Source organism: Oryctolagus cuniculus, chromosome 5 (genome assembly GCF_964237555.1).
Source record: "Oryctolagus cuniculus chromosome 5, mOryCun1.1, whole genome shotgun sequence".
Lineage (NCBI taxonomy): Eukaryota > Metazoa > Chordata > Mammalia > Lagomorpha > Leporidae > Oryctolagus > Oryctolagus cuniculus.
In genome coordinates, this window is record NC_091436.1 from 110,815,697 (window position 1) to 110,843,130 (window position 27,434).

A 27,434-nucleotide genomic window follows, 5' to 3' on the forward strand; every position below is an offset into this window, starting at 1 on the left:
AAATCTGTGATTACTTTGTGAGATAGCCAGGCATTGTGAATATGGTTTGCAGTAGGGTGACCGTATGATTTATTATCCACACATGGACACTTTTGAGACTCTTAAAATGCTAAACTGAACAGGAAACTAGTACAGCAGATATAAAACTTGGACATAAGTTTGTTTTGGTTATGAGGAAATAGATGTGTGGAAGTTCAGAGAAGATAAAATAATCTTTACATCCTTTTTGTATAGATGTGTTTTTGTATTACCGTGATAACATAGAATATAGTAGTCTCAGTTGCATTGTACTTGAAGTAGGCACTGGGGCTCTGAATCTTTTGTGTTTCACCTTGCCACATTCTAAGAGTGTTCTATATATATGTATATATATATATATATATATATATATATATATATATATATTAGGTTCACAACAAGTTCTCTGATAGTTTGTCTATTCATCATCTCTATAATCTATTTAAAAATTTTAAAAGCCTTACCAACATTCTTCCTCTTCACTCCTAAAAGCTCACTTTCTACACAGAAGAAAGAACCAGCTGACTTCTATTCATAGCAAAAAGCATAACCTGCATCCCTCTAATGTGGATACAGCCAAACAGTGTGATTGTTGACATCCCAATGATCATCATTTTTTTTTCAAAGCTTTAGTGTTCCTGCTGAAAGCATTGCTTTCTAGAGGCCAACCTTTCAGACATAATAAAAAGTGAAATAACCGTGCATTTGCCCAAAGATTGCAGATAAACACTCAACCTTTCTAAAGGCCCCAAAATACCATAAAAGTTGGCTGCAACCATTTGATCTTACACTTTTAGTGCAGGTTACTTTTGTGTCAAGAACTGCAGTACAGAGTGTTCAGTCTATTCTTTTTATTGCAGAGTACTGATGTATTCCACTAGCACTATGGTTACCATAAGAAAATACATTATGTTGGGGACTGCACCAGCTCAGGATTTACAGGTGTGGTGAAAAATTAGTGACAATGAGTTGTGATTTCAAATGACCTCAAACTTAAACTAATGTAATACTCTGAATGCTTTCATATGATTAGAGCTCCACATTTTATTAACGTGCAAACAGACTTTGTTTTTTGTAAATGACAACATTGCACATCACAGTCAGTGACCCCCAGTATGGGGGAAACACAGACATACAATTGCTCTATTTCATAGATGGTCCAGTGAGTTCATGCTCTGCGGTTTGAATCCTCTCAGAAAATATGAAATATAATCAGAGTGGGATTTCTATTTTACTTTGGTTTTTTAGTTATATTGTAGATAGTATCAAAGTATTTTACAAAATTTTCAGGAGAATTAAGTCACAGTTTTTATAAAATGTGTGCTTATATGGAGGTCAGAGCAGTTTACAACTAAATGATCTCTACTACCCACATGTAGAGGGAGATAAATTTGAATTTCTCCCATTGTATGGGAACTGTGAGGTAGGAGCTTTAGCTGTTACAGCCTCTTGTCTCATCACTTGTTTCTCATCTGTTCTAACCCTGTTTCTTCTAGGGGCCGTGGGGGTGCCATTCCTCCTCCCCCACCACCTGGTCGAGGTGTTCTCACCCCTCGCGGGACCACTGTAACTCGTGGAGCTCTTCCAGTGCCCCCAGTAGCGAGAGGTGTCCCTACCCCTCGAGCCCGGGGGACCCCAACAGTGCCAGGATACAGGGCACCCCCTCCTCCATCCCATGAGGCTTATGAAGAATATGTAAGTACCTGATAAAATTGGTTATGAGGAAGAATCAAATTGATTAGTGAATAAGATAAGTCTCAAAAATAGTCACATATTATGAATATAGCAGGTAATATTTATTGTGGAAAACCAATGTCATTTGCAACAGAGGGTAAGAAGCACATTTAAATGAGAGCATTTTGAAAAATGTTTTCATGTTACAGGTACCATCATTGTTGTTAATGACAATTAAATAGCTTGCATTTTAAGATTCAAGTTATCTTGAGGTATTCTTGAGGATGTTTAATCAGAAAATAATTATAAATATGATATGAACTGTCATGTTTTCAGAGAATAATCCTGAGACATAAAAAAGGCTAGCATAAAACTCAGAAATAGTTGATAAATGTAATGTGATCATATTATAAACTTTGGAGATAATGCCAGGGCATGTATGTGACTGGGCTTACATATCTTTCTTTCATCATGTGAAAGAAAGAAGATGGGCAAAAAGAATGCCAAAAAGCCTAGAATGAACAGAAACATCGCAATATCTCTAAGCACCCTTCTCCCTCCGTCCACTGTATCTCTTGATCATTTTGTACATCCACTCTTTGGCTTTCAGTACAGGTCATCTGTATTGCACCTGTGACACTGTAGAGCAGTCTTGTAACCATTTCTCTTTCTAGATTTCGAAACTTCTAAATAGATGAGTTTCTTATTCATTTGTGTAGCCATAGGAAGTCCACTGTAAATGTAAAATTGAATCCAAGATTCATCTAAGATCATCCTAAGAAACAAACTCATTTTTCCTTTAACCACTCCAGCATGCCTATCGCCAATCTAGCTGTTTGTTTCATTCAACCATTACAAACATTCTTTCCTCTAAATGTCTTCTGTGAATTATGCTCATTAAATATAACTCTTCTAGGAGGGTTACCATCACAAGCTGAGCACTCAAATCATATAAATGCCTTAAGAATGGTCTAATAATCAGACTTCAATCCTAAAATAAAACAGTTCATAGGTGTCATGAAGTATATAGTAATATTTTATGTGTGTTAATTTTGGGGGAAGTTATGAAATATTGCCTAATAACTGCAAGTGAAGAAAAATTAACCACAAAAATTACTTTTATTGCAATAGTTGAGGTTCATCTAAAGTATCTTTTATGCATCAGGCATTGATATTTAAAACCTTAGATATTTAAGATCTTAGAATCAGAAAACATAACAATATTGTGAGCAAGTCCAGGAGTCAGAAAACAGAGGGACTAGCTCTGGTTCTGCCAACTCTTGTCTGAGACATCTACATTTCCAAAACAGGGATAATGGGATCATTTTTTATCTCTGAGTAACCTTTTAGCACCACAATCTTTATGTCCATTGCTACTATGGTGTTTTTGTCCTTCAAACAGAGGCTTGAACTATCAGATCTACTTTTTTTTTTTTTTTGTCAAAAGAGATTTTTTAGGTTTCTGTAGTGAACATTGTTATTAATCAAAAAGTTTACATGAGAAATATGGCCCTATGAAAGAGGACAAGATCAACAAAACAGAATTGTAACTTTTCACGTTCATTCCAACTTAACCAGTGGGGGAAAAAATCAAGAGCAAGTCTTCTATTTTAAAAGGTTTATTCTGCCTGCATCATGGAGAATGGAATATAGGGGTGGGGATGAACACAGCAGTAGAAACAGAGAAACTAGTAACTCATGGCAAAATTCTGCCACTGATAAAAATGAGGGCTTGGAGGGGGGGAAAAAGAGGTCAGATTCTGAGTGCACTGTGAAAATGATGTGTTGGATTTGGTGAATGGACAGGTATGTGTTGTATGAAAGAGACAAGGGTAAAGGATGATCTTTCTATTTCTGATCTAAAAACTGGGTTAAATTGAGTCACCATTTATTGAAATGAGGAGTTCAAAGCAAGAAGTTAAAATTCAGTTGGAGATTCTGCTGAAGGGTATTCAGCACAGTCTGCAGCATTTCTGAATGGACAGGAATAGTGTTTCAAAACAGACAGCCTATCCTAAGATTTAAATTCCAGCTGTGTCACCAGTTGTATGACTTTATAGATAGTTTGAGGCTGGGATTTATCTTCTATGTAATGGGGGTGGTCAGTTCAGCCCCACTAGACTGTCCTGAAGATCAGATATAAATATTTTTAAGCACTGAAACATTTCTAAGTACCTATAATAATATTGGTGTTCAGTAAGACGTGGTATGTATAATGTCATAGACATTTACCTAGATTTTGTGAATCAGATGGGCATTATTGAGTACAAATAGAAGCATTTGAGCTTATTTTAGGAAAGAAAAATAACTGGCAGAGGCAGGAGTGTAACATGAATCTAAGTTCATAAATATAGTAAGAGAAGTGCTATGAAACATTAAGAAAAGTCTGGACCAAGGTACCAGAAAGCTATAAGGAGTCTCATCTCTTACTTTGATTCTGTTTGTTCCTATTATGTGTTCCTGTTCCATTCCTATCTATAGAGTTTTTGATATGTATGATCAGTGAGACTGAACACATAACAAAATATGGCCACAGTAGGGCTGCTATTGAAATAATGTCTAGCTCTAGTCACGAGCAGAAACTGTCCCTCGGGCTGTCTCCTAGTCTTGATCCAAATCTGCAGGTAGGAGAGTCATGTACAGCCAGGCTTGTCAGGTGTCCAGTACTAATCAGGCACCTATGACTGTAAGGAGGAAGTCATTAGAAATCAGGTCTGAATCCACCACTCAGTCAGCATCAACTGCAAGTGTAGGATATGAAGCTCCCACAATATAAACCTGGTTACTGGGTAACCCAACTGAAAGATAATTGTAGGAGGGCACTAGTTTTCTAACAGGAGAAATTATGATCTTGGCAGACATCTCAAAATGTATTGATGATCACATATCATTAATAATAGTTAAAAGTGTATAGATATTATTTTTGAAAAACTTTGTTATGCTTTATTAAAACCTGTCATGTGTGTTTTACTTATTTTTTTTTTCCTAAAAAAAGTATTTAACAAGTGCATACAATCTGTACTGTATGGCTGATAAGCTGCTGTCAGCAGTCATTGAAGTACATAGTACCAAGCCCAGATTAGCACTCAAGAGCTGCTACTCCTTGTTCTAATTTTAGAACATTGATTCCTCTGTAAAGGGTAAGAAAAACAAAAGTTTAAGTGTCTCAATAACAAAATGATAGCGCCCTGCTGAGTTGATGGTGAAAATCTCAAAGAAGTTCTTAACTCTCAGGTAAAATTTCTTAGAAAAGGTTCCCTTTGTTATAAATCACACTAAGAGTCAATTCACTGTTCAGAGTTCTTTCTGCCCTGCTGAGGCTCAGCATTAACATTCTGACCACATGGAATATATATAGGTAATCAAATCCACTCCTTGCAGCTGGCCTGACAAGAAAGCGCTTACTGTAATTGAGATTTCTGTTTAAAGCCATCATTAGTGTTAGCTGAGTCTTAAAAAAAAGTGAATTTTAGTTTAATTGTTATGCACTTTAACTCAGAATTTAAATATTTTAAAGCTTCTTTTACAGACTGTCTGCTAAAAACACATTTACATTTTACAGATCCGTCATCCTGATTGAAGTTGATTTGTAGAATTGAAAGTGAATTTCAACAAAAAGTCCCATGCATCCAAATATTAAGCTTATCAATCCATCAGTGGAAGAGTCAACCAAAAATTTCAAATACATGATTCACTTAATCGCATGATAGCACTATCAACTAGTCTACTCTTTTAGTAGATGCGGAAACTGAGCTTGGAACTGAAGCTTGCATTCGTGTTCTTTCCACAGCCTCAGCACTTTATTTTGTGTTTCCCTTCAGTAAAGAACCCCACACACATCTACGATCCTTTGCACACCATAGTCTCATCAACACCAATCTGTGTTTGAGTCATCTCAGCAATGTCCTCTACATCTCACTAGTCCTGCACAAACAGTTCCAATTACAGGGATTTCAGGGGCATACAGATTGCGGTACAGGACACCGAATCTACTATAAAAAGCATGCCATCTAGTGGGAGAGACAAGGTTAAACCACCAATTAACATATACTATACATTTGTTATTTAGGTCTCCTAGGTTACTCTTCTATCAGAAAAGTCATTATGCTCTTACCTTCTGCTACTTACAAGATTTCATACATGCTAAAGTCAGAGACTATTTCTTAATATAGCTTATCTTTGCAGCTCTAGGCTTTGATGATAGGAATTGAGTTGAATGTAGTTATATTTTTGGAATAATGTTATACAAGGCTACTTCAAAAAGTTCATGGAAATGGAATTTTAAGTTTATTTTGGTATACTTTTTTAAAAACCATGCACATTTGTTTTCTAAAAAAAGCTCAGGGAAGAAGCATATTATGAAAAATCTATGTAAGCATTTCAAAAATGTTTTACACCAAAATAAACATATTTTAATTCCATTTTCCACAAACTTTTTGAAATACACTTGTACATATTTTATTTAAATATTAAATGAGTAGTAATAGAATATAGCATTTATTGAGTGCCAAACAGAAACTGTGCATGCTCCAGTAAAGGGAATTATCACTGATGGCTATGGATGTTTTAGAAAACCTCTAAGATGGTGAAGAAAACAATCACACAGACCAGTAGAATAGCTGTAACTTTGAGAAATGAAGAGAAAAGTGCAGATGCTGCATGTAAAGGAGATGGTGAGGCAAAACCTGACAGGGGACCTTTTAAAGAAAATCAGTTTTTAAAAAGCAAAATTCATTTTCATGGAGTCTGCATTGTGGCATAGCAGGTAAAGCCACTGCCTGCAATGCTGGCATTTTATATGGGTAGCAGTTCAAGTCCTGGCTGCTCCACTTCCAATCTACCTCCATGCTAATAAACCTGGGAAAACAGCAGAAGATGGCCCAAGTACTTAGGTCCCTGTCACCCATGGGGGAGAACAGGATGGAGTTCCAGGCTCTAGGCTTCAGCCTGGCCCAGCACTGGCTGTTGCAGCCATTTGAGGAGTGAACCAACAGATGGAAGATTCTCTCTCTCTCTTTCTCCTGCTTTCCCTCTCTCCCTCTCTCTTTATAACTCCACCTTTCAAATAAAATGAAAATAAATTTTAAAAAGATTATTAAAAAAGATTTATTTATTTTATTTGAAGGGCAGACACACAGAGTGAAAGACAGAGAAAGAAAGAGATACTCTACCCGGGTTCACTCCCCAGATGCCCACAATAGCCAGGGCTGGGCCAGGTGGAATCCAGGAGCCCAGAACTCTATTTGGGTCTCCCATATGGGTGACAGGACATGAAGTACTACCTAAGGTGCACCGAGGCAAGAAGTTGAATCACGAGTGCAGAGCTGGGACTCAAACCAGTTACTTCATGGTGGGATATGACAGTCCAAGCGAACAACCTAACCACTGCATCATATGCCTGCAAATTTAAAGATTCTAGAAGAATTTGGTGAAACACAGCATTCATTAAAAAAAAAGTGGGAAACATTGTAGAAGAAAATAAATGGGGGTTCCTTCCTCCCTTCGGAGAAAGGCGCCTCTCTCCTTGATGGCCTGATCCTTCTGCTGGGGTCTTGTTCACCAGGATCTTTCATTTAGGTTGTTTTTGCCACCGTGTCATGGCTTTCCATGACTGTGAGACTCTCATGGGCCTTTTAGCCAGATCCGAATGTCCCAAGGGTTGATTCTGAGGCAGGAGTGCTGTTTGGGGCATTTGCCATTCTATGAGTCTGCTGTGTGTCCTGCTTCCCCCGCAGGATCATTCTCTCCCTTTTAATTCTATCCTTCATTATTTGCTTACATTGGTCTTATTTGTGAAATGTCTTTGACACATACCCTATCTTTTTGATCGGTTATGTTTGGCGAACTCAAGGGGCTTCCATAGCATAGACAGCTCATAGCAAGAGTCTCAGGTGATTGCTGACGTCATAAATAAGAGTGCCAATTGTTAAATCAACAACAGGAGTCACTGGGTACATGCTCCCCATGTAGGATCTCTGTCCTTAATGTGTTTCACTATGAAACTTAAAAACAACACTACTAGTCGAACAATACCCTATGCCTTGTGCGGTTGTATGAGTGCAGCCTGTTGAAATCCTTGCTTAGTGTATACTAAGTTGATCTTCAGTATATGAAGGTAATTGAAAATGAAACTCAATGAAGGGCGGGATGGGAGAGGGAGTGGGAGAGGGGAGGGCCGCAGGAGGGACGGAGGTTGGGGGTGGAGGGAAGCCACAACAATACAAAAGTTGCACTTTGTAAATTCACATTTATTAAAGAAAAAAAAAGAAAAGAAATGGGATTACAAATGACCTCAGAGGTTATGGTTGTAACTTCACTTATAATAAAAAGTCAACTTACAGTTTCTGAGCAGATGATAAACAAAAATTTGGGAGAATTTTTATAATTCTCAATTGTTTAAGATGGATGGGAGGAGAGAACAAAGCAAGAGGAGATGATTTAGGGAACTAATAGTGAGAGTTACTAAGATGTGGCCTTAGCTGTGATAATAGGAACAGGATTAAAGGAGTCAATGCAAAAGATAAAGTTAATAATGAAAACAAAAGGGTGTGATGGCAAGTGGATGTGGGAAGGCTCAGGTATATTTGTATATGGGAAGGTGGGTTAGGGAAGAGGAACAAGAGGCAGGGCTGTCCGGGGAAGGGTGAGCAGGGAAAGACTTATTTTAAGCTAAAGATGCTCCCTTCCAAGGCTCGGGCAGGTTCCTAATACATGTGCCCACATGGTCATCTCTTCTTGGTGGAAAAAGGGTTTTTTACCTGTAATTACTTGAGATTGTGTCCCCACCTGTCACACTTGCTCTGTGTCAGGTGCTGGTAGGTGCAACATTGTTATTTATGAGATTTTGCTAAGTAGTTTGTGGTGGAATTCTATTAAGTTCATGCTTAGTGGAATATTTCTATTTTTGTGATTTAAGTATTGCTATTATTTTGTTGTAAAAATGATTCCATAAATGCTTTCACCATCTCACTTGGTGTTGTGATACAAGTATTTATGGACAGAGGTCTCACTAGTATTTGATTGTGAATCCTAGCACTGATGAATGGAGGATGTGGTTATTGGAAGAGAAACAAAGTTTGAATTGTCAGACCCAGATCCATTCTATAGAAAATTTCATTATCATTGCAGAGCCATATAAAAAACTTGATGGTGTTTTTTCCAAATTTTATGGAAATTCTAATAGTCTATAAATAACTAGCAATAAAGTGTGAAATGGAGAGAAACTTTTCAAAGCTATCAATGACAGCATTTTTTTTTCTGTCTAGCATGCTAAATATAAGATCCTGATTTTCTTTCTACTATATAGAAAATATTGAAATTGATCAAAAATGATGCCTATAAAAAGTAGGTCAAAAGTATAGAGGTATGTTAACTAATGAAACAAAAATTCTATATTGTTTTCTGGATTTTGTGATGTTTATAGTGTTTCAGCTTTTAAAAATGTATGGTTGGTTGTGGTTACTTTTATCATTCAAAATATTCACTTTCATGCTCTTTGTATTCATAATTTTATGATGTTTACTTTAAAGGATTAGTACAAATTTGTATAATTTTCAGGGCCCACAAACTCTGGGGTCTGTAGATGAAAATAATGGAAGCAAATATAAGGACACCAAGCAGGGAGAGTTTGTTTACAGAAAAAATTGATGGCGCAATCTTCATTTCTAGGATGAAAAGTCTGTTCTGACGCTGTTGAAACATGTGTTCTGCCTTGTGGAAATGCTGTCCTTTTAACAAAAAGGCTGTGAGAGAGAATTGCGTGTGCTGAGAACGGCTCACAGTTGCTGGAAGTGCTGTCAGAACGTCACACCCTCTGAAAACACACTGATAACACATATTTTCTAAATACATACTCTTGTAAGTCATATGTTGGTGAAGCTTTTAGAAACCTATGAAAATAAGCAAAACAAAAACATCACAAATACACAAAACAGTTTCTGGTTTCCAAGCAGTTTGATTTATTTTTAAATTACTTCATGTTTTTCTCCAATGGTTAATACCAAGACATTCAGGAAGTTTAACAGGGTACAACAAAGCAAGAGGATTTTTAATTAAAATTCAGTTCAATGCTACCTGAGGAATTTGGACCCAGTGTAATCAATCATGTTAACCCAATTCATAAAATGCATTTTGACAAATTTTTGAGATGTTTCTCTTTTCATCAGTCTTAACTAAGCCTATTGGCATTCCAGCCCATTCTGTCATCTAATTCAGCCTCTGAGGCAGCCTACCAGTAACAATGAGAGAACTAGAAAATTCACTGAGAAATCAATAGTCCTTAAAAGTTCCACAAATGAGTTCAGGCTACCAACCTTCAGTTTCATGTGTATGGAACATTTTTTGACAGGAGAGGGAAATAAGTATTAAATGATAATTGAAATCAATTCTTGTGCCATTTTTGTGGAAGGAAAGATTATGAGACTGATCTATAATGCATTTTGAGGGGAGCCACGACTGGAGGTTTTCTGTGCAATAGCCAAGAGCCTTCATCCAAAGAAGGGAGTTTTTATTAGAGTTTCTAGATTGGATATTTGTATTCCATTAAGCATTCTTGTTTGTGCTTCATGCTCTAGGCTCCTCTTATTAGAGACTAATTTACCAGAATGCATTGCAGCATTTTGTTTCTTGAAATGTAGCTAATATTTAAAATAACCGAAACATGCAAGGTTAATGAAATGCATTGTGAAACTATAGAGTGGACAGAATACTACTGTGGTTCAAATGTTCATTGAAAGTTAGGGGCATTTAAGTACTATTAAATACTAAATTATTTCCCCCAACGAATGCAAAATGTCATCTTTAAAAGTTGTGCTCATTCTTCTTCTGCAGTTAAAGTTTGAGCAAGCCATTCTTCTTCTAGCCTGATGGTCTACATGTTTAAGCTATTTTGGAAAAGATGCAAATTCTTTTCTTGGCTACACACTCAGGATTGCATTCAAACCTACACCTAATGATTACCATGATGACTAATGTTTTCTGTTATACAAAGAAGAAAATAGGTTTCCTCTCTGTGCTTTTCTGACATGGTTGTTAGCTTCTAAAAGAATTGTATCATAAAATATTTTAAAGGTTCCTCTAGACTCTGTTGGGAAGAAAATTCCATGATCTTTTTATGGTATCTGCTATAGACTAGGGGAGCAGAATGGCGCCCAAAACACAGGACTTCCGTCTTGCCTAAGGGAATTCAGTTTTTTTTTTTTTTTCTGTAACATTATTAGTATATTTTAGCTTCTATTCTTTTATCTCTTTTGTTCATACATGTAGTTCAAGGTTTATAAATGAAAGTGAGTTGAGGCTTACTTTATTTCTATAAGTGTGTTCCTAAAAGGTTGTGCTGGATACAAATTAATACATTTTATATCGTTTTTTTTTTCTGAATTGATTATCATTTTGACAATTGTATCCTCACTGAAAAAATTACTACCATATTTAGGGTAAGAAACCATACATAAGAATCCTAAACTTGGTTCTTGTTTTTTTTTTTTTTTTTCTTCTTTTCTGGTTAAAAGCATTGTTCAACTTGCTTTAACAACACCACCGTTACAATTTTCTGGCAAAGAAAACTTAATGAAATCCCAATTGTCTAAATAGGTTCTCGCTTTCTTGGCAGAAGCCGAGCAGGAATGGTTACATTTGAGTCCTTTTCCACATGTTGATTCTTTTATTATGGATTCCTGATTCAGTGGAAAGTGACACTGACACAGATCAGTGTGATTACTTTGTATAATGTGAGCCAAAAGCTTTTACCAGGGAAGCTGCAAATATTCTTTCCAAAACTGTTAATATTCTCAATATTTGAATTAAAATTTTCCTGCATGTTGAAGATGGAAAACTGTACCTTCTCATTCTATGAAACCTAACCTAGATCAGTCTGACAGAGCAAGCACACGGTGAGGGCGTGGTTGAACTCCTCTGCCTGAGATTTCTGAGGCCCACGTTGAGTTCTGGGATGATGTATTCAGCTGATTTGCATAGAACAAAGTGACAGTGGCTGACCAATCTGTTTGCTCATACCCCAGATCTGATTTGTTGGTACTTGAGCCGTACTAGTTATTAACTCTTGCACCACTTCCATACTGGTGAAATTTAGCATAGCAGATTTCCCAAATAGATAAGTCAATTAAATTTAGAGATGAGGAGCATTCTTTAACTAATCCTTTTGGATAGCTGTCTAAACCAAATGGGTTCACTGTACTACAATCTCTTGTGGTTATGGTTTGAGCTGCTCACACTTGTGACATCAAGAAGTACAGTATCATGAATAAAAATAAATTATATGAACACAAGAGAAAAGAATCCTAAAATTATGTAGGAAGTAAGGTTAGGGGCAACTTTGTGGTTCTTAATATATTACAAATTGCTATGTGAATTGATTTGCTTCGATTTAAATTATTATTGAATACCCATTGTATATTATTGTAATTGTCAGAGGCAGAGACAATGAGGGATAAAAGCATGGCCATCTTTACTGGATGTCTATTATATATTAGGACTTTGACATGTATGATCTCACAACAATAATAAAAGGTGAGAGATACAGTCCTTGTTCTTCTATTAAGGAGTTTGAGAATCCGATAGAGAGAAAAATGTAGCCTGTCTGGTAGCAGAGCCAGACAGATCTGTCTTCAAAGCTAACACCTTGTGAGATATAAAGATGTAAAGGCAAAGGCCATGGCTTTAAAAGGGCACTAGATAATATACTTGGACATAAAACAAAACTCACATGCATAGGACAAAGTGTAATTTATGAAGCGTGAACTCCAGACCTTGTTAATAGATATGTGCTGATATTTTCCTGACCTACCTCTTAAGTTAGGTATAAAATAATTTTAGTGCCAGCCTTTAAACTAAACCTGTGTTGTTTTTTTTTTTTATTTCCTTTGCTTTCAGTCAGAAAAGTCAAAGAACTGATTAGGTCTACTGCTATCTATTTGATATTGGAAACATGTAGAAATTTGGAGAAAAGGCAACGCACTAATCTTCAACTTTATAGTGTCGAAGAAAAAGACTAGGGCAGTTAGCTTTGTATTCTACTTCTTTGGAAATCCAGCATATTAGCAGTTGCAACAAAAATTACAAAGGTAATAATGATAGAAGTAGTGATATAGTTAACTATTCATTATGACCCACACATTCTATAAACTTCTATACATTCAGCATTTAAGTTTACAATGTATCAGTCCCATTTTATAACTGGGGAAACTGAGGTTTATGGTTAATTAGTAGCCCCAACATTTGCCAGCAAGTAAGTGACCATGCTAGTTTTCTTAAGTTTGATTCCCAGAATGTGCTTACAGTCTCTGAACTGTAACAATGAAATAGCTATGGCACAAACTGGAAATCCTTTTAAACTAAACGTTATCTGTATTATTTTGTTTCCACTCAGAAAAGCTAAAGTGTTTGTCTATGTGCTTTACACATACAGGCTCAAGTCATTTTCTTGGCACCTGTGTGAGTTAAATATGATCACTGCCTTTGATAGGAAAATTTACACACAGAGAGGGTGAGTGGCTTAGCCAATATCATCTAGGTAACCAGTAGCACAGTTGGGATTTAAAACCAAGTAGTCAAATTCCAGTTCTGGGGAAGTCAGTGAATGCATTCCTTCAACATTTGGTTGCACATGATACTAAAGGAAAATTAATGCAGAGCCATATTTGAAAGCACTACCTCTTAATTTTACTGAGATTGCAATGAACAAATATAGTACTAATACCATCTAATGTGTTAAAGTGCTCATATTAAGTGTGAAAAATGATCATATAGTTAAGTGTCAAAGTATCACATAAATAAGACCAAGTGTCTCATAATAACAATAGATAAAATTAAAAAAGGAGAATGTTGCAACATGGGAAACAATCCACACAGCAGACTCAGAATGACAAGCTCCCTAAGCAGCACTCTGACCTCAGAATCAGCCCTTATGGCATTTCGGAACTGGCTGAAAAGCCCATGAGTGCATTTCAGGCATGGAAAGCCAAGATACTGTGGCAAAAAATGATCTACATGAAGGATCTTTGTGAGTGAGATACCGATGGAAAGAAGGGGCCATCAAAGAAGGATGTACTTTTCTCTGAAGGAAGGAGAGAACTTCCACTTTGCTCATGGCCCTGTATAAATACTGACGGAGTTTGTGGGCTCAAAAGGATTCCATAGCTTTGGTAGCTCATGCCAAGAGCCTAGGGTGATCACTGACGTCATAAATAAGGGTGTTGGCCAGCGCCTCGGCTCACTAGGCTAATCCTCCGCCTAGCGGCGCCGGCACACCGGGTTCTAGTCCCGGTCGGAGCGCCGGATTCTGTCCCGGTTGCCCCTCTTCCAGGCCAGCTCTCTGCTGTGGCCAGGGAGTGCAGTGGAGGATGGCCCAGGTGCTTGGGCCCTGCACCCCATGGGAGACCAGGAAAAGCACCTGGCTCCTGGCTCCTGCCATCGGATCAGCGTGGTGCGCCAGCCGCAGCACGCCAGGCGCAGCGGCCATTGGAGGGTGAACCAACGGCAAAGGAAGACCTTTCTCTCTGTCTCTCTCTCTCTCTCACTGTCCACTCTGCCTGTCAAAAAATAAATAAATAAATAAATAAAAATTAAAAAAAATAAATAAGAGTGTCAATTGTTAAATCAACAACAGGAGTCACTGTGCACTTACTCCCTATGTAGGACCTCTGTCCTTAATGAGTCATACTATGAGAATTAACTGTAAAACTTGTTTCAAACAGTACTTTTTACTTTGTGTGTGCGTGCAAATTGTTGAAATCTTTACTTAGGATAGAGTTGATCTTCTTTATATAAAGATAATTAAAATTAATCTTAATGAAGAATGGGATGGGAAAGGGAGTAGGAGGTGGGACAGGAATGGGAGCAGTGGTTATAGGGGGAAGAAACTCTATATTCCTAAAGCTATACCTATGAAACCTATAAAACATGTATTCATTCAATAAAAGCTTCCTTAAAAAAAAAAAAAAAAAAAAAAAAAAAAAAAAAAAACAAGGTCTTGTGTACAGGGGGAGCTTGAAAGATTAGTTGGGGCAAAAGTAATTAAATAATAAAATAGCTTGGAAAAATAGTTCTTGGAAAAAAATTTGGTTTTAAGTTGATTGCTATTAGGGGCAGATTAAAGATTTCTGAGACATCTAGAAAATCAGTGCATCTGGGCTGGTGTGTAGTGTAGTGGGTAAAGCTGTGCATGTGGCTCCAGCAAACCATATGGGTCCCAGTTTGAGTGCTGGCTACTCCACTTCTGATACGGCTCCTTGCTAATGTACCTGAGAAAGCAGTAAAAGACAGCCCACGTACTTGGGCCTCTGCACCCACATAGGAGATTCTGGCTACTGGCTTCAGTCTGGCCCAGCCCTGGCCATTGTGGCCATTTGGGTAGTGAACCCACAGATGAAAGATCTCTTTCTCTCTCTGCACCACCTCCCCCATCCCACGCCTGTAACTCTGCCTTTGAAGTAAAATAAATAAATCTTTTTTAAAAAAATCAGTACTTTATGAAGAGTAAAGAGCTTATGCAGGACTTGAATTCCACTAGACTGGAATAGGGAGACACAAGAGAGTAGAAGCAGAAACAGAAGACAAGTAGAAGAGAGAACCATGGTAAATCTTATGGAAGAAAGTAAATAATTTGGGCTGAATTTTGGAACTAACTCTAGAATTTTGGCTATTGTGCAAGACATTTTAGGTAATCCAAAAATAAAAATTCTATTGTATATGTGTATGACACATTTTTACTATAAATCTTTTGTCTCCATTCATCTATAACATGATAAAGGCTTTAGTTAGGAAATATTTTAAATAATTGTGAAGATCACACTCTGTAATGAGATTTTGGAAATAAAATTTAGAGGAAAAATAATATTCATATTTTATGACAAGTAAAATAATATATTGTAATTATATAATGCCTACGGGTTTCTTTTCAACCAAATTCTTGAACCACTTTCTAAAGAGGTGTTTAAAACATAATGTCACTATAACACAGAGGTTTTTACACTGCTTTTTTTAGAGGCATCCATCTGTCAAAGGCAATTTTAGCCCTTGCTCCAGTTGCATAATAGTGAGGAACAAGGTTTGTGTTCTTGTAAAATAGTTTGCAATTTTGTTATTTGTTACAAATCACTTTTTGGTTTGCAGAACCTCTGCAGCTCCTCAAGGGAGCAGTGTGGATCCGTGTGTGCCTTAACCCCTGGCAGCAATGAACACAGGCTGTCAGTGGAGAAAACGGGGCCCACAGGCAAAGGGGCTAAGGCAGCCCCGGGGCTAAGAACAGCCCGGACTCCTGGCTCCTGAAAAGGTTCCCTTTCTTTCACACATCCTCTGCAGAGTTTTCTGCTTCCTCTCAGGAAAACATTTAAAAGAACCTCTCTAGAAATTATGGGATTCTCTCTTTCCCAAACTATTTTCTAGATGTTTTCAGCCTCTCTGATTTCCTACCATTCTTTCTATTCCTTAGACCAGAACCAGGACATCCGGACAGCTGGAGAGGTGGGCGGTCCAGGGTGGAGGCTGGCAGTCTGCCTGTAAAGACGCAGGCTGTAAGCCTGTTTGCCTTTCAGGGTAACACAGTCTCTCATCACTACTTGGCCGTTGTAACACCAACGCAATATGTGAATGATTGAGAGTGACTATCTTCTAAGAAAGCTTTCTAAAACAAAGTGGCAGGGTCAGCTTAGGCCCATAGGCCATTGTTTGGCAATCTCTGGTCTAATGTATAGTGTCGACAGTATTTTGGTCTCATAACAGATGATCAGAACCAATTGTACAAGGAACGTATTTCTCTAATGGTGACAAAAGGTAGCCCCTGGAATTTTAACTTTACTGAATTACCTGAGGCTACTTACTTCCTTTTCTCATAGGGGCTACATGTCAAAGAAGAGGGACAAAACATTATATTAAATCATGTCAAATTTCTTCCATCAGTTCTCAAAGGTGACAGTTTGCATAGAATTATTTTCATTTCAAATCCCTCCTGCCCTTTTAATTTAAAGATATGTGTGTGCTGCTGCACACTGCCAAATTACTCACTACAACAACGGAATACCATTAAAGAAAAAAAAAAAATCTCATTTCCAGCAGAGCTTCTGAAGGCTAGGTGATGGAGGCACAGTGCAGGTGAGTGTCTTGCTAAATGATAAATGAGCTTGCATCCTCATATTTTTTAGAAGAATGTAGGTACAGTAATACCAATATTCTATAAAGCTACCTACTTCTGATGATAAATTCTCCTGTGTCACCTCACTGGTAGTGCTATGTCCCTGCCATTTGTAATAATCTAGTATTGTAAGCTACTGTCAGATAAATATTCACACAAGTGCACTACTTGTTTTCTTCTGAAAGAACCTGTTAGCCATCAGGCTTTAGACAGACTCAAATTTAATGCATCCTTTAAAAAATGTATTTGGCAGTAAAAATGTTGTGGAAATTGATCTTGTTATAAAATTTAGCACCTTAGATTTGACATTAAGGCCACTTAGAGACTTTAGCAATCAGTAAGGCAGAGAAGGAACAAGCGAATTTCAAGGTAATGGTTCAGAGGCCGTAAAGTGAGAAATTGGAACACGTTGTGAAACCTAATCTTTCAAGTTGGTCATTTATTTGTCAACTATTCCTGCCCCAGGATGCTCCACATATACAAACAAACAAATAAATAATGTCTTCCTCGCTGACAGGTTTCTTCTTCTTCTTTTTTTTTTTTTTTAATCTGAGGAGAATATACCTGAGTCTGATTCCCACAACTTCACAGAAGATCAGCATGAAAAAAATCAAAAGCATATAGCAAAATGATTACAAATAAAAGAATATAATTTTAAGCATCAAATAAAGCTATTATTAAATATAACATAAGAGTTATAGTCAAATCTAGTTGGGCTTCAGAAATAAAGCAATCTAGAAGTAAATAGTATAGTGATGGAAAATATAATTGTCAATTTAATAGGAACCTATTAGGAGGTTGATTTTTAATGATGTGTTCTATATTCACAATAAAATTCAACATATGGATAGATGAACTGTTTTGTTGAAATGTGGAAAGTTCCTTGTTCAAGGCTTCCTCCAGTCTGTGAAGGACAGGCAGTTATATAGTTGTAGCCAATTTCTCAGAGTTAAGCCTGAATCAGTCCTGGCAGTAAAACTTGTACATTTTCTGAAGAGCGTCACCTTCAGGCAAAACTAGATTGAAAGGATGACATTGATGGGCCCTGTGCACCAGTAATCATGCTTATATCGTAAAGCTTTTTTGTTTACCTTGGAACAGGGTTTTCATGGCCAAGCTTGATTTCCTGTTCCATTTCCCCTGCATCCTGATTCTATAAACCTTAGCTACAGCCTGATCTGTACACTGCGCCCAGAAACATTATATATATTTTCATATCTCCCTGCCTTTACTCTTTATGGAACTGTTTATACTTTTCCACCTCAATCTCTCTTTCTCTCTCTCTCTCCTTTCTTCCTTATCCCCCCACCCCACCCCTACTCCCAGCATACATTTACATTGTAATGGGATTTAGTCAAACTTTGTGGTCTCCAAATCAGATTTCACACTGCAGGTGGGCATTTGGCTCTGCAGGTAAGAAGCCCACATCTCAGAGCTGAGTGCCTGGGTTCCAGTTCTGCCTCTGCTCAGGACTCTAACTTCCTGCTGGAGTGTTCCTAGGAGGTAGCACGTGATGGCTCACCCTGCCAACCAAGGAGACCCAGAGTAAGCTCCTACCTTCTGGTTTCAACTTAGCCCAGCTTCAGCTGTTGTGGGCATTTAGGTCATGGAAGATTTTTTTCTCTCTGTCTTCCTTTCTGCCTTTCAAATAAATAAATAAATGGGAAAAAAAATTACTCTGCTATTCCCTAACACCTTAAAAAGAGATGCTTCATTTAGTATGTCTTTTTTTTAATAAGACTTTATTTATTTATTTATTTATTTATTTATTTATTTAAAAGTTGGAGTTACAGGCCGGCGCCGCGGCTCTCTAGGCTAATCCTCCACCTGCGGCGCCAGCACACCAGGTTCTAGTCCCCGTCGGGGCGCCGTATTCTGTCCCGGTTGCCCCTCTTCCAGACCAGCTCTCTGCTGTGGCCAAGGAGTGCAGTGGAGGATGGCCCAAGTGCTTGGGCCCTGCACCCCATGGGAGACCAGGAGAAGCACCTGGCTCCTTGCTTTGGATCAGTGCGGTGCGCCGGGCGCAGCACGCCAGGCGCGGCGGCCATTGGAGGGTGAACCAATGGCAAAGGAAGACCTTTCTCTCTGTCTCTCTCTCTCACTGTCCACTCTGCCTGTCAAAAAAAAAAAAAAAAAAAAAAAAAAGTTGGAGTTACAGAGAGAGAGGAGAAAAACAGAGAAATCTTCCATCCACTGGTTCATTCCCCAAAGTGCTGCAATTGCCTGGGCTGGACCAGACCTAAGTCAGGAACCATGAAATTTTTCCAGGTTTCCCATGTGGTTTCAGGGGCTCAAGAACTGGGGCCGTCTTTTCCTGCTTTTCCAGATGTATTAGGGAGATGGATCAGAAGCAGAGCAACTGGGACTTGAACCAGTGCCCATATGGGATGCCATGGTCACAGGCAGTGGCTTTACCCAGTGGTCCCTCAGTATGTCTTTAGTATCACTAGTTACATACTTACATATCTGTTCTGCTAGATTTTAAGCTCCACTGAGGACAGGCTAAGACATACTATTTTCTATTGTTGATATTGTATTGCAAATGAGTAGCCAATTAAAAAATCAATTAAATGAATAACTAATCAGTCTAGTCAGTAGAAAAAGAGATGTAGGGGGCCAGTGCTGTGCATAGTGGTTAAAGCTGCCGCCTGCAGTGCCAGCATCCCATTTGGGCACTAGTTTGAGACCTGGCTCCTCCACTTCTGATCCAGCTCTCTGCTATGACCTGGAAATGCAGTAAATGGCCCAAGTTCTTGAGCCCCTGCACCCATGTGGAAGATCTGGAAGAAGCTCCTGGCTCCTGACTTCAGATAGGCTCAGCTCTGGTCATTGAGGCTGACTAGGGAGTATGTAACTCTGAATTTCAAGTAAATAAATAAATCTTTAAAAAAAGGAAAGAAAGAAGAGAGAGTGGTAGAAGCCCTGGCATGTGATATGGAATTTAATAAATCCCGGACGCTTTTTAAATCCTTGGGATCAGTTGTGACCAGACTCCTGAACTAACCTCGCAAGGGTTGAGGGGGGCTGTGCCATGTACATGGAAGCTAATGCCCACTTCATTTCCTTGGTTGTTGAGATCTGAACAATCAGATCTTTCAAGCACATTTATTTAAATTTATCACAATATCTCATACGTGGCATGTGCAAAGACCTAGGTTTTGTTTTTCCACCCATATGGATAACAAACGACATCAGTGCCATCTATTAGGTTGAATATCATTAATACATGAGAGGAAATAGTGGGGTCCCGAGAATTCTATATCAGTGAAAATATCTTTCAGTAACAAGGAAAGTAAAAACACCGTAGACAGAAACTGACTATTGGACTGAAAAACTGTCTTTCCTGACACTTGTGCAAAACCAGCTGTTTTACATTTGAGGCTATCTGCTCTTTGTTGTTCTTTCTGTGAGTTAGTATAATACCAACTTAATTTTTATATATTTTAAACTGAATCTTGATATCTGGTCATCCAATGTGTCTTGGTTTCTCTTCCTCCTTAAAATTATTTCACTTCCCTTGGTTTTATTTTCCTTCATATGTAGTTAATGTATATTATCTGTGAAAGGATAAATGACTATAATACTGAGTTCCTTGTTCTTATACATGGTGTATCACTCCATGTAGTTCTTTAAGCTGCTTTTTAAAGTTGTGTGTATTTCTCTATGTCTTTTACATCTTTCAGACCTAGGTGTCATATTTTTTGTTGCTTTAATACATGAAAAGTTTTTAAAAATTAACAATTATTCTAATATTTATTTGTTGTATAGCAATTTAATTATGATTTTGTATATTAAAGTCATTTCAAGTAGTATCCTGGAACTTCTTTCTAATTCTAACAATTTCAGGATTCTTCCAGCCTGCAAATTTGGACCTGCTTGCTTTGCACTTAACAAAATATAAAATCATCAGTAATTTAAAACTCTGCTTGAACAACACAAGAATGCAAGATTGTTTTAATACTGATACCTCCTGCAGAGGTATTAGTAATATTCAGTAATTTTTTGGTTTATTCCTGAATTTAGGTGTTGAATTTATTATTTTCTATGCCACTGTTACCTAGATTTACCCTTTACCCATTATTTTTGTTATATTCTTACTGGATCATGTCTTCTTGTACACAATCATCTTCTACCTTAAGTGTGTTTTTTAGAAATCAATTTTGTTAGGTTTTGTTTTTTTGTTTTGTTTTGTTTTGTTTTGACAGGCAGAGTGGACAGTGAGAGAGAGAGAGAGACAGAGAGAAAGGTCTTCCTTTGCCGTTGGATCACCCTCCAATGCCGCCGCGGCCGGCGTGCTGCGGCCGGCGCACCGCGCTGATCCGATGGCAGGAGACAGGTGCTTCTCCTGGTCTCCCATGGGGAGCAGGGCCCAGCACTTGGGCCATCCTCCACTGCACTCCCGGGCCACAGCAGAGAGCTAGCCTGGAAGAGGGGCACCGGGACAGAACTAAGGCTCTCAGATTTCATTTGTCTAAAATATTTTTACTTTGTTGAGTTACTGAAATACAGTTTTACTGGATAGTGAACTCTTTACCCCCCAATATTTTGTCTCACTGCCTTGATGATGTTCAGCTTGTGTCCGTCGTTGTTATTAAGAAGTTAGCCAGCGTCCCATGTCTGCTGTATGGTATTTTTTTCTCTCTGGCTGCTTTTAAGACCTTTTCTTCATCTTAGATGTTCTACTATTTTCACAAGGAAATGAATTTAATATTATTTATTCTTTAAAAAGAATATTTAAAAAGCTTTGGCTTTTTAAAACTTACTAAATTTGTGGACAAGCATTTTCCCTCAAATCTAGAAAGTTTTGTAATTCCAAAACTTCTTCTTAATCCATCTATTATTCATTCTCAAACATTGATTAAAGTATCCTAACTTTCTCATTATATTCTCTATGTCCCCTAAATATCAGCCCAGATTTTTTCTTATTTTCAAAGTTCTGTATAATTTCTCAGATTTTTTCCAGTTTTCTTCTCCTAATCTGATATTTGGATTTTTGTTCTGATTTATTATATCTCCTAAAATTTCTTTATTCCAATTCAGTCCAATTCTATCCACTAATCTGCCTTCTTTCAGTTTCCTTTTTCTATTTATATAAATATATAGATATATAGATATAGTAAATGTACATGTATCACACTACTTCAGACACCTGTAAACTTTCTGTTAGTTTACATTTTTATGTTTAAGTGGATGCATATTCATGATGACTTTATCTCTCATGTGGTTATCAAAATGCAGGCTAAAGTTCTTGGAACTACATTGATGTGTATGTTTAAAGACCAAAGATATGTACTCATATCTCCCTAGCTTCTGGTAGCACTCCCAGAAAAGTTTTCAATCAAAATTTTCTGCAGGGCTTTGGGTCAATTGATATTAATATAGGCCAAGCACTTACAAATTAGAGGCATATTCTTTTCTGTTTTAAAGATAAGAGACAAGACTCTTTCAGGAAGATATATCTCTTTTATTTTAATTTGAGAAGGGAAGGTGGGGGGCAAGGAGGGATAGGGAGAATAAGAACAAGTTCCCTTCTTCTGGTGCAGTCTCCAAACTCTGTGAGTGCCTGAGGTTGTGCCATGCTGATTGCAGGCAGCCTGGAACTAATCTTCATGTCCCACATGTGTGTGGCAGGGACCAAAGTACTTGAGTCATCACCTGTGGCCTCCCAAAGTACACGTTGGCAGAAAGCTGGACTTGGAACCAGAAATTGGAAGCAGAGCCAGGACTTGAAACCAGGCCCTCTGATACTGAACATGAGCCTTCCACAAGGCATCTGGCCTACTGTGCCAAATACTTTCCCTGCATTCCTTTTTAAAATCTCAGAAGAGTCTATTGGAAATAATATGTTAACTCTCTTAGTTACAAATAACTGTTGTTTCACGTGCTATCCAACGAAGGAATCCATATGATGTTGCTCTTGATTCCCCGTATAACTTAGAATCTATCACATGACCGGAGCCTTTGATGTCTACAAATGAAGGAGGAGGATATCCTCAAATTCTTTGCAGCAGGAACAAACCCAGGCAGCACCAACCTTGACTTCCAAATGTAACAGGCAGCTACAAAAGGAAAAATGATGGCATCTACATCATAAATCTGAAGAAGACCTGGGAGCTTCTATGGGCAGTTTATGCCATTGTAGCCATTCAAAACCCTGTTGACGTCAGTGTGGTATCCTCAAGGGACATTGGCCAGTGGGTTCTGTTGAGGTTCCCTGCTTCCACTGAAGCCACCCCTATTATTGGGCACTTTGTTCCTGGAATCTTCACTGAGCAGACACAGGCAGACTTCTGGGCACAGCCATGTCTTCTGCTGGTTACTGATCTGAAGGCTAAACACCAGCCTCTCACAGAGGCATCTTACGTGAACTTGCCAAGCATTGCTCTGTGTAACACACTCTCCTCTGCACCGTGTGGACGTTGCTATTCCATGCAACAACAAGGGAGCCCGCTCAGTGGGTCGGATGTGGTGGATGCTGGCCCTGAGGTTCTGCACATGCATGGTACCATCTTCCTTGGACACCCATGGAGGGGGTCATGGCTGATCTCTACTTCTACAGAGATTCCAAAGAGATTGAATAAGGAATGCAGGCTGCTGCTATAAAAAAGCTGTAACCAAGGAGGAATTTTCGGGTGAATAGACTGCCCCAGCTCCTGAGTTTACTGCTACTCACCCTGAGGCTGCAGACTGGTCGGGAGGCGTGCAAGTGCCCTCTGTGCCTACTTAGCAGTTCCCTCTGAAGACGGGAGTGCTCGGCCTACCTTTGAAGACTGGGCCACAGCTCCCACTGCTCAGGCCACCGAATGGGTATGGAATAACCACTACAGGGTCTTAAGCTACACTTCAGAGTCTATGAAGCAAAAATGAAAATGAGGTTAACAGAAATTAAACACATTTCTAAAGATAAAAAAAGCTGTTAAAATGGGATTTAGAATGGAAAATGTACTTCTGAAGTATCCGTTAGCTTTTGTCAAAGATAAACAAATCAAAGTCAGGTTGTTTGTGTAGCTAATATAAATCCATGTCACGATGCCAATCTGCAGCGCCTTTCATTCTTCACAGTGAGCCCTTTCACTTGAACAATAGCATTTTAGATGTTATGGCAAATACAATACAACATGCTATGATATGTCATTGTGACTCGTATGCTCTAATATGCTGTGTCATAATATAAACTTCAAATAATACACTTAGCAGGAGTATATAATCACATAGAAAGAAGTACACTATTGACTGTGTGTATAATCCCCATCTTACTCTAATTTTTAACAAAAGAGGTTATTGGATACCAAGAATTTCATAGTCTCACAGACAGCAGCCGTAGTCTCAAATGCCTTAGAATCACATCAGTATTGTCTGTCCTTTTTGCACTTTATAAGGCCTTACTGTTTGATCAATTCCAAAAGCTACAAGGAAAAGCTCTGTGAATATAAGTTCCCAGGGTTCATTCTGGCTTCAATAATCTGTACCTTAAGAAGTTATGATAATTTAAATATTTGTTTATTGATTATATCATAAATACATTTTCATTGTTCATAGAAAGATGGATAATAGGTTTCATTAGAACCCAGAGAAGATTATTTTGAGAAGACATAGTGAAGAAGTAAAAATATACACCAACCATGAATTTTTAATTTCTCCAAAATATACGCCTATTCAGTATCATGTACCTGATCACTTGTGAACATTTTTAAGCTATATTTAGAGTTAAATGCATGACTTATATGAAAGGGAATGTTATAATGAAGTCATGAAAATCTGAGAAATGTTTAATCATCCTTTTGCTCTTTGTAATAAAATTTAATTTTGAAATATTCTAATCATACAGTCCATAATTATATCCAAGACTTATCCAACATACAGTCTTCCTGTGTATTTCTGAAACACATAACTCAGAAACACCCAAGTTCCATGAGTCTTAAGAAAAAAAAAAAGAGAGAAAGAAAAGGAACCTCCAGGAAGGCTCACCGCTTAATGAAAGGCTACCTGGCAGTATTGCATTCTTGGAATGAGTGTATGATTGCCAGATTAAGTGTGCCTCAAAGCAAGAATAGTTCTTTTATGTGCCTTCTTCACACTGGTGCTGTGCTCATCAGCACAATATTTGAAAAAGGCCAGAGACTTGCCTCTTACTATTGTTCTCACATTCTGGAAAGTGAAACTACTTTTTTCCCCAAGATGTTCTACCAGCACAGTGTGTAGAAACAGAAGTGATTAATGGAAACTACTGCATTATTACAGTCTCCATTCTACCTCCAGCAATCCCAGGAATGTGCTTCGACCTCTTTAAGTGTGTGTAAGTCTTAAAAGTCACTGTTGTTGGAATCTTAGCAGAAAAAATATATCTATACACCTAGGGAAAAGAGAGAACAAAATACAATAGCTTTAAAAAACAACACACTAACTCAGCAACCTTCTACAATCTATCTTCCTTCAAAGCCCAAGAAGCAAAATAAACTCTTCAAAATAAAGTTTAATTTGAAAATAAGAAATATTCCAGTTTGCTTTCAAAATAAAACAACTGTACTATGAGCCTTTAAAAATTCCTTCCAACAGCTTTCTTATATTTTCAGGTAAATGAAAACATGATACATTTGAACAGTTTATAAAGATTTGGGGAAATTATTCAGAGTCAGCCATCTGTTCTGAGTAAAAGAAAATAAAAGGCTATTCCAATCAAGTAAAATAAAGCAGGTTTTGTTTCAATTATTACTAGGGCAATACAATAGCCAACAGGCTTCAGACAGGTCAGTGTTATTTATTCTCCATCACAGTAGCAGTGTAGTTTGGATACTAAAATGTGAGAAAACAGAACAGGGAATCCAGTATTGATACTGGACATAAAACAAGGTGTAGGAAAGAGGAGGCACAGACAAACTGAAATACTAAGTGGAGAAGGAAACCACATAGCGAAGTTTCAACATCAAACATTGAAGAGAAGAAAAACTAAACTTGGTTTTAAAAAAAACAAACTATACATAATAACAAAAAGGAAAAGGCAATAAAACTAGAAGGTGGTGGGCAGAATTAATGAGTATGACAAAAACTGAGCATTGGAGCAGTGCCTGTGTTAGTTTTTGTGTTAACAAAAGACAGCCTGAAGCAGGGGTTTAGGCACAGGTAGTTTTTAAAAGAGGTTATCCAAATAGAAGAATGGAAGAGGGCTCTGTAAAAGGAAAGAAAAAAGTCAATACAGAGAATGTTAATGAGCTGGTTATGGGGCCTGTGCCACGGCTGCCTCAGTTGATCCTTCGCCTATGGCACCGGCATCCCGTGTGGGCACCGGGTTCTGGTCCTGGTTGCTCCTCTTCAGTCCAGCTCTCTGCTGTGGCCTGGGAAGGCAGTATAGGATGGCCCAAGTGCTTGGGCCCTGTACCCACATGGGAGACCAGGAGGAAGCACCTGGCTCCTGGCTTCAAATCAGCATAGTTCCGGCTGTAGCGGCCATTTGGGGGTGAACCAACGGAAGGAAGACCTTTCTCTCTCTCTGTATCTCTCTCTCACTGTCTAACTATCTGTCAAATAAAAAAAAAAAAAATGAGCTGGTTACTGTGAGAAATAGCAACTGATTTCAATGAGGATTCTGCAAAGACCCTTGTGGAAGGCACCTCAGAATTGTCTCACGAAGGGAAAGAGAGGAATAAATTCCTCAATGGCACTGAGTGCATTTGAACCTGTAGGTTGTATCTGTGTCTACTGAGTATTTTTCTCAGACTTCAGGAAAACAAGAACAAGAAAAACAAAACAAAATCAAAGAAAACTAGGCACACACCTTATGCCGAACTTGGTAATGTGCCTATAATTATTGATTTTGTTCTAGCCAAAATTAGGTATACCAAAGGGATGTAGCTCTACAATGCTACAGATGTCAGCTTTACATCTATACAGGCCCATAAAAATCAGTTCTAAACAAATACTTCACAGTCATACTGTTATTATCATTACTTTGTAGATGAGGAAGATAACACACATATTTAAAGTACTAAAGGTAAAACAGCTAGTAACTGGAAGAGGTGGGGTGTATATTAAAGTATCTGATTTCCAGAGTCCCTTAATTTTTGCATGATAATTGCCCCCAAAATTTATAAAAATATCAAAATTTTCTTACAAGTTTAACAGATTAGCATGTTTTGATATTTAGAATGTGGGACTATTTAAGGATTGCTTTTCCTTGACCCAGGGATACAATATGTCTCCTAATAACACTCATTGGAGGAATCAGGCAACAAGAGGAAAGGAAGCCGTCCACCCCTTAACATGGACACATTTAGACTGTCACTTTATAAACTTTTCATAATTATGAAGTTTAATTCTTAGATAGTTCAAATATTATTAGAGGTGAAATTCATTGCTACTGGTGTCGGGATATTTGTCAGTCCTACATGATAATGTGTATTCATTAATATTAGGAGCTATTGCTTCTGTAATTTCTTTCTCTTTCACATTTTCAGCCTGGATAACATGTAGCCTTAAATGTGTCCTCTACCATTCAACCTAAAACCCACCATGTGCCTCAGAGGCTTACTCAGCTATTCATATTTCTCTAAGAAATATAATAATCAAAATTGTGTTAAATATATTTTGCTTTTTTCTT

General features: G+C 37.9%; 1 protein-coding gene across 13 annotated transcripts in view; it reads left to right on the forward strand.

Annotated features, from left to right (window-relative positions):
• The window catches only part of KHDRBS2 (KH RNA binding domain containing, signal transduction associated 2), a 702,022-nt gene that overhangs the window by 436,194 nt on the left and 238,394 nt on the right, over nucleotides 1-27,434 (forward strand). For all 13 annotated transcript variants that reach the window (XR_011388994.1, XR_011388992.1, XR_011388993.1 and 10 more), the window contains exon 6: nucleotides 1,515-1,713. Coding sequence is in view for 2 of the 13 variants with exons in the window: in XM_070074657.1 (XP_069930758.1) it covers nucleotides 1,515-1,713 (199 nt within the window). In the remaining 11 variants the exon portion in view is untranslated. The remainder of the gene's footprint in view (nucleotides 1-1,514; nucleotides 1,714-27,434) is intronic.